This window comes from Neopsephotus bourkii, unplaced genomic scaffold (genome assembly GCF_033783945.1).
Source record: "Neopsephotus bourkii isolate Nb327-2 ecotype Australia unplaced genomic scaffold, CSIRO-AGI_Nbou_v1 NB_53, whole genome shotgun sequence".
Lineage (NCBI taxonomy): Eukaryota > Metazoa > Chordata > Aves > Psittaciformes > Psittacidae > Neopsephotus > Neopsephotus bourkii.
The window spans coordinates 524,770-537,611 of record NW_026900570.1 but is presented as its reverse complement, the minus strand read 5'-3'; the positions used below and the strand labels follow the sequence as shown (position 1 = coordinate 537,611).

Here is a 12,842-nt window from a genome sequence, read left to right as displayed (position 1 = left end):
TTGAAGAAGCCACATATGGGAAATGTACCCCCTTCCTTATTCCACTATCCTTTCCCACCCATCAGCCAGCTGTACCCCATCAGACTGAATTTGGAGAGTGTTTTGAACACACCAGTCCCAGTAAACACATGCCAAAGATCCCCAGTATCCCATTCCCTGTGACGGACTCATTCATGCAGTAAGTTAAACACATGTTGCCAGACCACAATTGCCTGACAAGGTTGGCTAGGCCAGGGATCGCCTGCAACTGGTTGTTTCTCCTGCCCTTACCCATTCCTGTCACTCCCCAGGAGCATATATGTACAAATAAGACACTAACAGCACCATCCACGGACTGCACCTCTGAAATACAAGCCCTCCCAGCTGAGAGCGCTCTTCTCACCCCTACTTCTCCAGTATTCAACACAGCATGGCCTGAATCTAAGGTCTTCTTACAAAAAACCCCCAAACAATTATGATAATAATAATATTAATATTAATGATAATAATATTGCTACAGATTTAAGTTCAGGCAACTCAGAGCTGCAGTGGTCCTAATTGCCAGCAGCAGAATAAAATAATCAACTGGGCGAATTATTCTCTGGTGCAGTTCCCCAATTTCCAGCACAGCTGTGGTTCTGTTACTGGCCACGTTTGCTTTTAGTCAGGGGACTAAGAGCTGTGGGAGAGCATGCTGTCTGACATGTTCATCTGGCAGACATGCACATTGTTCCAGAATCACCCCCTGCCAAAAGCTGGACAAGAGCTGAAGCACTGGGCTGTACAAAGTAACATTGGTGGAAGCATCTGATAGTGGTGCTGCTCCTAAATACAGTGCATGTTTCTTCTCTACCCTGAGAGGTGTGATAAGCCTTTGCAACAGACTTTAAATCACCATGTGGAGCATGCATAAAGGCAAAGGAATGTTACTATAGCACAGAGACCAAAGTGCTGCATCGCTGTACATGCCTTAATGAGTACACTAGCAGTATGGTGGCATGGAGAAACTACGATAAAAATAGTGCTTTTGGTACTCATGGTGACCATGGAAACAGGCATCTGGTGCAATTTTATGTGTTGGTATTAATTGCCTTAGTAAAATGCCACAACACAACAAGAAACAAAGTTTTTTCCTGATGATACTTTAGAAAAAGTTATTACTCCAGCACTTTGAGGAGCACTACACCACGTGGTCATTCCTTCACCTCTTATATGCAGTAAGGTCAGTGACAGCAGAGTTTACTAGACCATATAGAATATTGCCCTACAATGTACATTATTTTAATGTACCCTGCTAAGAAAAATCAAGGTCATGGTGAGGATAAAGGTAGCTAAAGTTTCTATAGCAACAGTTACTAGGATGCAGTTGCCAAAGGTGCTTTCTTGTTGCATCCTGAAGTAGCTTTACTGGCTGCTTTTCCTTCCTGTTCACTAGTCTTTTTGGTAATATCAGTACAGACATGATGCAAATGTGCTTTCACTGTCAGTATGATCTCGTAGACTATTCCTGCCCATGAGCTGAATATTCGGCACGTATCATGTGAAAGGGGAAAAAAAAATTAAGCAGTCTGACCTTGAGATCCGAAGGAGACACAATTGACTTAAAACATGCACACTTTTCTGTTGTAGTTACAAGCAAAACAGTGAAAAGAACAAAGATGAGTTTCTCTTTTTTTGTCTGCTTGTTTACTCTGTACATTGATAGCATCTTGTCTGTTTCTCTTTCTCCTAATGGACAAATTTCCTTGCTGTTTCTATTGCTCTTCCAAACCTTCAGGCAGAAGGGGAAGAAAAAACGGCAGTCTAAGCACAGCAGAAAAATGTCCATGAGAAATTACAACAGGATAAAAGTGAAAAAGCTTTATAGCTGAAATGTATCTTCCTTTCCCATAGACAGATAATTCCAAGCTGCTGCAGGCCCTGTAAGTCTTTACCCCATGGGGAAGCACAGGACTTTCCAGTAAGTACTGGTCATCTCATGAAAATGAATGGTTAATAGTCATGGAGAAGGAGCAAGCTGTAATTGCATGGGTGGCATGAAGCAGGTTGGTGCAGCCTGACATGAAATGGCTCCCTCAGCCCACACACTGGGAGATAGGCTCTGACAACAGCAGCTGGGCGATGACTGGTAGAGGCACTGCTGATGTGCTCTAGCAGGGTGCCTCATTGGATCTGCAGATGGGACAGGACCGCATCTCCTCCTGAGAGCTGTGCCTTTGGAGGTTCCCTTGCTTCTTGCCTAGTGTTGACCATGTACGTTGCCCAGGGCCAGGCACTGAGTGCCGGGCTTTGTCCTTCCTGTAGATCCCTGAACACATCCTGAAGCATTGCATCCAATGCCTTCCCTTTGGCACTGTCACCATGAATACTCATCTATGGAGACGTGTTAATTTTGCCCTTAGGGCCACTTTCACACAGTAGGGTAGATGCCTTCACAAGGCCCATGATGATCAGTTATGGGTGGTGTATGGTGCTGCTTGTTGTCACCTGCTGTTCCATAGCCCTTGCAAAGCATGGTGCACTTGATGCTTAGACTGGATGTCACAAAGACTGAAACACCATTGAGCTTCTGCTCTAAACTAAGATCTTCCAAATATCTAATGATTGTACGAGATCTTTACTGGACCTTTTTCAGGGCTAAAAAAACAAAGTGTTCAAAATTGGATAAGCTATACACTGGGAATTAAATTGAAAAGCAAATTTGTAAACCCTTTGAAAATCGGACTACCTGAGCTTTCTCCATTTATTTTAATCAAATCGAATCAAATCAAGTAAGCTGAAACTGCAAAGAGAACCAACCTGTATAAATCCCAGTGCAGCCACATCCAAAAGAACAACAAAATTTAACCCTGACATACATCTAGAAGCATAAGTAATTCCCCAAATACACTTTTTTTTGTTGTTAAAAGAGCCTTGTTGTTAGCAGTGCTTCCAGTGTCTGACCAATACACAGAGCAGAGGATTTTTCCATTAATGTAGTGCTCTGAATGTGCTTGTTGTGAAACACTGAGCACACGTCACTAGTGTTCACTTTAAGCCAAAGAACATCTTTGATCACAATCATTTGATTTTCTATCTTCTCCAAACATTACGTCTTATTTCTATTGGACTCTTTGTTCCTTGTAAATGCAAAGCAAATTCTTGCAGTACATCAAGGGGGAAAAAGCAGTTGGATAACCAACACAGAAAACAGCACAAAAGTTCTATTTGATTAAATGAAGAAAAATCAAATTTCAGATATCCTGAAGTCTCTAGGGCATCACGCAAGAAATTCAACAGACAGGTTAGTCCTTGTGCAACTAATATGCCATCTCCTGACATTTCTAACATGTCTCCGCAGCATGATTTTTATAGTAGCTTCTTGAGGTTGCTTGAGAATACCTAAAAACATAAATAAATGGATTTTTTTCCAACTGCCAGGTAAAGCACTAGAGACAGGTTTACTTCTGTTGAGTGACATACATTTGGTCAGATCCCTTCTGAACTAGAATCAATATTAGCTAGATCCATTACCTCCTGCTTCATTGGCAGTTTGGGTGCTTGCTCAAAACACAATCCCTCCTAGTAATGCAATAAAGCCTTCACCTTGGAGATAATTATGTTGTCTGTGATATAGTATCCACTGATGGTCATTTCCCTGCTGATTTTGGTTTGCTGCTCCAGCTCAGGTTGCAGTCTCCATTACTACACACTCTTATGTCAGACCATCTGAGTCTTGTCACCTACTAATTACCGTAGTAGATTTGTTTAGATTTTATTTTAATAATTTTTACTCTTCTATAATAACAGCAACCAGCTAAACCTCAGAGCGTCATCAACACACTTAAAAATGCACTAAAATGGGTTTTTCAATTACCTTGGTATTTAATATCTTGGCCACAACACAGATATCACTCACTCTAACAAGGAATCCGTCCACTGAGGGAGGGATGAAGTGACACTCCGCTTCCCAGCATTTCCTTTAGGTCCTCAATGGACCCCAGAGGCTAAAAAATTCAATCTCCAAACTGGGAGTAGAGGCGAGCTCCACAAAAACTGTGAACACTCAGACTTGCCAGCTGTTTTTCCCTACCTCACCTGCCTGATGCTTTGACGAGTTATCAATTTAAGCATCCTCACTTGTCACTAATTTCATTACTAATAGACAGGGGAACCACAATCTGATGCATCCACTCACTCCTCACTCACCTTTCTGGATCCTGTGGTGCAACCTGGCCCAAAAGATCCCACACGTTCAGATTTTGTGCTTTGCTATTGAATGCACTTGCTCTTGGCTTTGACCATTAAAGGATAAGAGAAAACAAAACCATTCTGTCAGATACATCAGCCTGTAAATAATGGCCTCCCTATTCATGACAGGAATACATGACTTTGCAAATCCCCTGAAGCCTTAGGATCATCTTCTTAAATATCTTCATGGCTTTAAACAACAGGAATGGAAGACTAGCAGGAACTCGGTGCAATGTATAACAGAGAAGAAAACGCTAGTCCTGAGTTAAAAAAACAGCGCAAGTTGGAATATTTAGTCTCTATTTTTAGGCATTTAAAACCAAACCTCACCCAGTGGTATTAAAGACTCAACTAAAACAGCAAGAGGCTGAATAAGAAAACTGACGTATAGAGGGAAAGAGGGTTTTCCATAATGGCAAAACTGATAGTTTTGATGCATTTATCAAAACAAGCACGAGGGCTGTAGGTGTGGGTGTGACATTTTCCTCTTCTTATACACGAAAGCTGTAAGTTCTCCCCCGGCTGTTTCAGGCCATGACTCTCTCATGGGCATAGTGCCTCCATTGGAAGTTTTATCCAGTTATGGATTTTTGCTGAAACATTTCAATTTATTGACGTTTTAGGGAAGGAAATAGGGTGCTTTTGCTAAATGCCTTGCTGGAACTGAACCCTTAAATCCATACAGGCTACCAATATATAGATGCTCGATTGCTATCAGATTGGTATGTAACTTCCCATCACTTGGACAATTCCAAAACAGTAGTCCCTAAACTATGCCTCACGAACTATCCATAATCTAATCAACCTTTTCAACATTGCTTATGATTTTAGCAGCCTGTCCCCACCACAGTTAGGTCAGAGAAAACAATGAATAATATTTTATGATATGCAAAATACAGTTGCTGTGTAGAACATTTTTTTCTCAGTATTACTGTTTGTTGGCTAGTAAAGGCTGAAGTCCATCAGCATAGGTAGATTGCCAAACCCTGGGATCCCCAGGAAACATCCCAATAGTCTTGGAGTCCAGCCTGAGCCTAGATAAATGCCATGTATTACAATCAACAAAGCACTTAATTAATGAATGCTGACATTGTACCTTCTGTGGAACAAAGAAAGAGGAAAACATGGCCCTTTGCCCAAGGAGTTTACAGTCTAAATTAGACTGGCAATACAGATCAGATACACAAAACATGCGGAGGGAAGGCTGACACTTCAGCTTTCCCTTTGTCTTATGTAAATACAGATATAGACAGTGGCAGCAGAAAGTAAACTGTCTTACTCCAGAACCCCATGGCTTTTCTCCTGTCCAAAAGAAAATTCGTTTTTGTCTTCCCTTCACCTTCCTGTTGTCTCCTGGCACACACGTGCCTCTTTTCACATGAAGTTATTCCTAATTTAAACTATTTTTTTCACTCTTCCACATTTAGTTCTACCAACAGAGAACGTCTCCCTCCAAAAGCAGATCATCTCACCTGCTCCCCTCATTTGACCTAGGTCATCCACCTCCTTGGTTCAAATACTCTCACATATTTAGATCAAAAGCTCATCTATCCCATCACTCTAAGGTCTTTTCTTACTTTTTCTACAACTCCTAGCAGCCTACAGTCCTTGCACAGCTTACGAGCCCACCTCTATCCAACCCATCTGAACTCTTCCATTTCCATCAAGGCCGTGAGAACCTGTCAAATAAAACCACACTCTTGGACAATGTGCTTAGACCCTGAGGACTGGATGCAGCAGGAAATATTAGCATCTACAAATAGTAGGGATATCAATAAAGTCCTTTATGCAGAGTAAGTTAGTATACCACAGGAACCATTCTGGTTCCTTTCACTCTCTATTCTATGAGAAAATGAAATACACATAGCCTATAAAGATACCATGTACAAATACAGATCACAACTCAAACTGAGTACCTTCCCACCTCCAAAGCATGCTATTTTGGGGACTCAGAGTTGTTGATTTGTTTATCTTCCTTTGCCAAAAGCCCAGAATTCATTGTCAGTCTAAATCCCTCCAGCTGTTCGGTTTCCACCCCCGTTCATTTCCTTTAAAATACTCTTCACTCAGGCTTAGTGTTACTTAGTTCTATTTCTTTTTTATACTGAGAAATTTAAATGTACTGAAAAAGAAGTGTAATAAAGCCCTAAAAATTTTAGACATGAATAAGTGACATACAAATTCCTATTCCCTGCAGTTCAGAAAATTGTATCACCATGAGCAATATTGTAATTATCCTCTCTCCTATTATGACTGACACAAGGAAGTGGAAATATCTACTTCATGCTAGTGGAAGTGGACAGACCTGAAAGAAAAAGTAGGAAAAAACTCCCCCAACAAGCTAACAACAGAACAATGCAACAAAAATAAACCAGAAATAAAGATATTTTTAAAGTACTTACCCAGCATCAGTGCTATTGCCGCACAGTAACACATCTTCTGTACCATTTTTTATGAAATAGTTCACTGCAACAGATATAGAGAAACAGCTTTTAATAACTACATTCTGGGAATGAACACATTTAAAAATATCATACACCAACCAGCATATTCAATTGGAACAGTAACTGAGAGATGAATGGCATGCTTTTGCTTTGTTTTGCTGACTTTGATTTCTACAATTTTTTAAAACAAATATATTTTTTCAACTCTTTAAATACTTGCTGTTTCTATTCCAAATCTGACAGTTTTACTAAGATGGCATTGGGTCTGTGGGCAATGTTTGAATGATACATGGTCCATGTCCCTGGCTGTTTGAGAACATTGTTACTGAATTCAGTACAGCACTATGTACTGAAACCAAACCGTAAGCTTGCCTGTAAGTTTTAGGCTCTGTACTGTTAAGGCATGTATGAACTGAAATTTGTAGTAGAAATTCCTGACTCAGTTCAAAATTGTTACCAGCTATAGGTCAAAATGCAATAATGCTAACAAAGCAGCCCACCCCCCCAATCTGGTGGATTCTCCTCAGCATAGAAAACACACACTATAAAGCAAAAGAAACAGAAAAAAAGCACCCTGTTAAATATCAAACAAACTAGGAAGTATTCATAAAGACAAATGTTTATCAACATAGTCATCTATAATGGCAATGGAGAGAGACAGACACTTCTCCAGGGAAACTCAGAAGAGTAAGGTAAATTTAAGTGCTCTGGATCATTCCCTGCTTGACTATCACTGACTCTTAAGGAAATTAACATCACCTAAGGCTAATGAGAGCCTTTGTGTACAAACTCTCTCTTCTCTCCTCAGTTAACAATGCCTAACATTCAGAGAAACAGAACAGGAGGCCAGCTTCTCAAATGGAAAAAGTAAAATCAGTTTTCCAGAGAGAGTCTGAAGAAAAGGAGATGCTGTAAGGAGCATCTCTAAAACCTGTATGGCAGCATGGAAGAATGGATAAAAGCATTGATCTAGAAACCTAATACATGCAAAGTGGAGACCAGCTGCTGACTGATGGCAGGTAGATAATCAGGTGTGAATTGCTGCAGCAGAGAGGACATGATCCCCTGTTGATGGAAGACATGACGGTGGCAGCACTATGCAGCATGTGTTTGTGAGCAGAGGGGCCTCTGCAGATAATGATCAGAAGAGGTTCTCCATTCTAGGCTAACCCTCTCCTGTGAAATGTTTTTAAAAAATCAAGAGTGACAGCTTATCCAGGCAGGCTATGCAAAGAATGCTCAATGGCTCAAGCCACCGAACAGATGTGCTGTGGCTTTCTCAATAAGCTGCAAGCAGTGGAAAAGCCCTGCCCTGCTGCATGCCAAAAGGGAATTACTGTCCATGAGCTTGTGGTTATGAGGGCACGTGATAGTGTTCACAAGTTATCAGAGCATATATCCTGCTCAGACTGTATGCTTTTCCACTTTGTCTTACATGTATGTTTCCTACAGAAACATCTTGACTGACAGCAACACCCAGCTGTTCAGTATGGTTAAAAATCTGTGATTAACGACCAAAGAAGGCGAAAGGATGCCATGTCTTCAATTTCCCTTCACCCTCCACTTCTGCTGGTGAAAGACATCTGCTTTTCCCAAGACAGATAATATCATATTTGTGATACACAGTGTTAGGGACACAAACCCATCAGACCACTTTGTTTAAGGGTTGACTGAAGCTCTGGAGCACAGTGATGGTTTAAGAACAAACTAACACCTCCTGGGCAGTCAAATCAGAAGACAAGAAGAGAGTCAGTGCACAGAAATAAGCAGGAAAAGTAGACTCTGTGTACAAAAAAGAAATTTAAAATCTCAAGGACAAATAATGTTCTGTGGTGTGCTGTTGTGTGAAACCTTTTTATTTCTAAGACAAGTGATATGGTAGGTGCCAGAGTGCAATGAACTGCATGCTGAGGAACTGGTACTTAGACGCTGCTGGGAGGGGGTATCTTAACCACAGTCTGCAACTGCACAACAGAGCATCACAGCTAGAGTGCCAAACCTCAGGCCAAGGAAAAGACAGTCTGGTGATTCCCTATTGATAAATGAAAGACAGATTACAGTATTGTACCCAGAGAGACAAATTGTTGCATTATCAAAAATGCACACAACAATCAATTTGTCATTCAAAGAAAGTTGGTCTGGATTTCAATCAAGCATGCCAGGCAATCAGAGGTCTTTAAGAAGCAAACGGTCATTACTCTTGCTTTTAAGAACAAACCACTTTAGTATCATATTACCCCATGGCCTCAGCTTTCCATCAGTTAACTCTAACATGGCCATAAAATTCCTTTTTAATTTTTTAATTCAGCTTTACTGAAATGTTGATGTCACAACACAGTTATAGTGTATACAATGCCTTTTAGGAACTTTTCTACTGGGATTTCCAGATTAAGATAACTACTTGATCATATTAAAAGAAATAAAAAGAAATGGTCAGAATAACTCCAGCTTCATATCAGTTTCTGATCAGTCACATTATTTACTCCATTGCTGCCCAATAAACTCATCTATTTTTCAATAATGCAGAACATTTCTTGCCAGTAAAAAAATCAATAGAAATATGTTTTCTAATAACCAGATGCTATCTTCTCCAAAACATACACACAGTTGTGCCTGAGCCTTATAAATACACACCAACACCCTGTATCTCCAGTGCTCCTGATGTAGTATTATTTGTGTTAGGTTGATTCTCTTGCCACTAAAAAGGTGTATGATGAGTCCATATGCAGGTGTTGTTTTCCCAAGGGTTATGTTTTAGAGGTGTTTTAGAAGTTCAGTAAAATAATCCTGCAAAGTAAGTTCTCACAAGCAGCTTATTACCTTCTTACAGAGTTTTGTCTGCCTGCAAAGGGCAGTGAGATAGCGGGAACTGCTTCAGCCAAAGTGGCTCAAGCACCAATGACAGAAAAGATGTGGCTCAAACCCACACCCCTTACTGTGTACACGGTACGACAAAGCTTACACTACCATAACAGCACTGTAAGTAGCACTTGTACCAGTTTGATGGAAAATAATAGAGGTTTACCTCCATCTACTGTTGATCACATCTTCCTTTGTATTAACACACCTATAGCATCAAAAAATAAGCACTCCTCTAATGAATTCCCTTAATTGGTTTCAGGAAAGGGTTAATAGCAAATATTACTCAGCACAGTTGTTATACTTTACATTATTACTTGGTAGGGACACCTTTGATGGTAGTCTTTAGATGCGACACAAAGCCCAGGCAGCAAAACTCCATCACTGTATACTGGAGTAATGTCTGCTTTTCCCCATCACCAGTGAAGGGACCTTATACTAAACACAGCCCAGGAAATAATGTTCACTAATCCACTTCAGCTACATTTACATTAACCCAGAGTAATTCAACCTCTCCAACAGCTTTAGAGCTCCTGGCTTTCAAGGGACACCAAGAAGCTTGGTAGCAGCCCTAACCACCAGTGTCACTTAATGATTAAATTTGTAACAGCATTATGAAGATGAAAACCTATCACCCCATTCTTTCCTCATCTAACACCATGAGTTGCTGTGTCTCCTACAAGACCATGCCCTATCTCCTACACTGTTTAAAGCACATAGCATTGACCTTAGTTTTAAGGTTGCTGTATGCAAGTAGTGAGGAAATATACAAATTCCTGTAGAATATTATTTCAATGTCTTCTTTCCAGTCAATTCCTCAAGCTTCTCATCATTCCTGCTGTTTCATTCTACACTTTTTCTGGTTTATCAATATCTCAGGTTTCTGCATTGCTCCCTCCCATTCCAGGTAATTCTATCAGAGGAAACATTCACAATGGCTCCAGTTGTCAAGTTAAAAAATAAAGTCAAGCATCCTAAAAAAAAAAATATTCTAATTAAAACATTACAATTATGCTCCAGCTTATACTTTTCACGCCTACATCACACCACTGAGAAAAAAGCCAATGTATAGAGCTGCAGGGCAGAAGGCCTCTTCATTTCTGTGCAAAGGAAAGGAAAACTTTCCCATTCTGAAAAATAAAAAAGGTTAGAGTCAGCTTCAAAACCAGTTGCTGAATCTAGCTTCTGTTTGTCCTTTGAAGACCAAAGTGAAATGTTATTTTGACTCATCTTGCAACAAATTCTTTCCAATTTGAAAAAAGCCCTATATCACACTTGCATGAAGAGCAGCATTCAAATATCATTAGTCACTACTCAGAGAAGAGTCCTCTGGCTGACTTTCTAACAAAAACTCCAGAGAGGTGTCTGTTATCTCAGACTATTTATTGCAGCCACACGAGTGCTTGCTGGTTGGAGACTTTCTCCCTGTGCTGTGGCTGGCACAAAGCACTGACAGCCATCAAACCTCCCGATTCCAAATCTAAAATGCCATTCAGAAAGCCCCATCACCTTACAGTTGTGATACATGACACAGAAACAAAATAGATAACACCCCCTTGTCACCCTTTCGCCCACCGGCACAAACACACTGTACCTCCTGGTAATACATAATAATTAAAACAAATCCTTGCTGCACTTGATGTGTGCACACTGTGTCACACACAGTGAAGTCTCTAATAAATGAAATTGAGTTTGAAAATGAAAAACATGCCTCACAAAAGCAATGGAACAGGTTGTATTAAGGGTATTATTAGGGAAGAATGCTTGGGAATAAATGGCACTTCCAGTTAGTTCTTCCCTGCTAAAAGGGGTTGCGAATAATTATAATAATCAGTTACTCTCCTGCTGCTCATCCCATGACAGAGGATCTGGCTGTCCTCTGCTGTCCCCTGGCATTTGCTGCTGCTGGCCTTTCTGCTGGGTATTCCCTTCTCTTTGCTTCCCGTTCTTCCCTCCCTTTTCCACCCGGCACTTGCTTCTAGCCCAGCTTTCTCATGCCACCTCACTCATAACCATCTGGAAGGACATTTGCAAAACTTTGATTAAAAGCAGATCAGGACAAGTTAATTGTGTGGATGGCTGGTGGGTAGAGGGGGCAGAGAACAAGAGGCCAACTTTTTTTATTGAGAAAATTGGCTGATCCATGACATTAGGGTAAACACAGCCCTGAACTCTGGGCATGAGCTACCTTGCAGGAAGTACAGAGGGGCTGGGAGGAGGTCATAGGAAACTATACAAGAAGGTGCTAGGAGGGAAGTAGTCTCCATAAACTTGAGTATCTCTGGTAGGCTCCTATCAGTGTTTCTCCCCATGCTCAAAACAAGTCAAAGAAGAAATCTGTCAGTGAGGACTCAGCAGTCACCACAGCACAGAAAATGTGTCCAGTTTTGATAGTACAGCTTTTTCCCTCTTTGAGAAAAAGCCACTAAAAAAATCAATCAAGCCCTCTGCTAGATGGCTCCTTTGCTAGGAAGAGTATCTGAAAGCCTCAAAGATCCACAGTACCTGCCTTGTGCTGCCTGTATAGGGAAGGAAAAACACATCAGGAGCACCTGGAGCTGTGGACTAGAGGGGAGCAGAGAATTTGGATGCTGTCAGATTCACATGGGGACCATGCCAAGTCCATGAGTATCCCAAGGAAGACGAGACGGGAGACAATGTCTAGCAATAAACATGCATGTTGGCTTTTAAACATCTTCAAATACCCTCCTTCCATGTCTCAGTGTCTGACCAGTGACACAGACCCATTCTCTTAGGGCTGTAGGCTGCATAGCACGTAACTAAAAGCATATTTGGCACCACTTGTTTAGACATACACTTCACATGAATAGGCAGCAAAATGCTGAAGTGCGCTCTCCAGAAGTTTGGTAGAGGTTCTGTGGAGGTTTTTATATGTTTCACACAAAAGAATTAAAATCAAAAGCTGCCACAAGGGTTGAATGCATTTGTGATTACAGACAGATGCCAAAAAATAGAAGAAAATACTCCTGCTTGTACTGTGATATAGAAAACAAATGAATTGGATCAAAGACTAAGAGACAGAAGACAAATGTTAAGATGAAAAGCCAATGTTCAGTATCCCTGCAAGCTGACAGAGGGCTGCATCTGCACCACTTTATTACACTTGTAAGTACAAGGGAAAGAGAGTGTAAGCAGAGAGGTGACAAAATGTACTATACACATTATTTTCCCAGTAAATTAAGTCCAAGGCCAGGACTGAATGAGGAACACTATTTCACCAAAAACAAAATAAAAAAACCCCAAACCACCACCACCACCAACAACAAAAAATCACACAAATAACCACACAAAAAAAAAAAACCCAAAACA

At 40.7% G+C, this 12,842-nt stretch overlaps 1 protein-coding gene across 4 annotated transcripts in view; it reads right to left on the bottom strand.

Moving 5' to 3' along the window:
- Window positions 1–12,842, bottom strand: part of LOC133209774 (sodium channel protein type 5 subunit alpha-like) — a 212,753-nt gene that overhangs the window by 127,332 nt on the left and 72,579 nt on the right. For all 4 annotated transcript variants that reach the window (XM_061348581.1, XM_061348584.1, XM_061348592.1 and 1 more), the window contains exon 8: window positions 6,612–6,675. In XM_061348581.1, coding sequence (XP_061204565.1) covers window positions 6,612–6,675 — 64 coding nt within the window. The remainder of the gene's footprint in view (window positions 1–6,611; window positions 6,676–12,842) is intronic.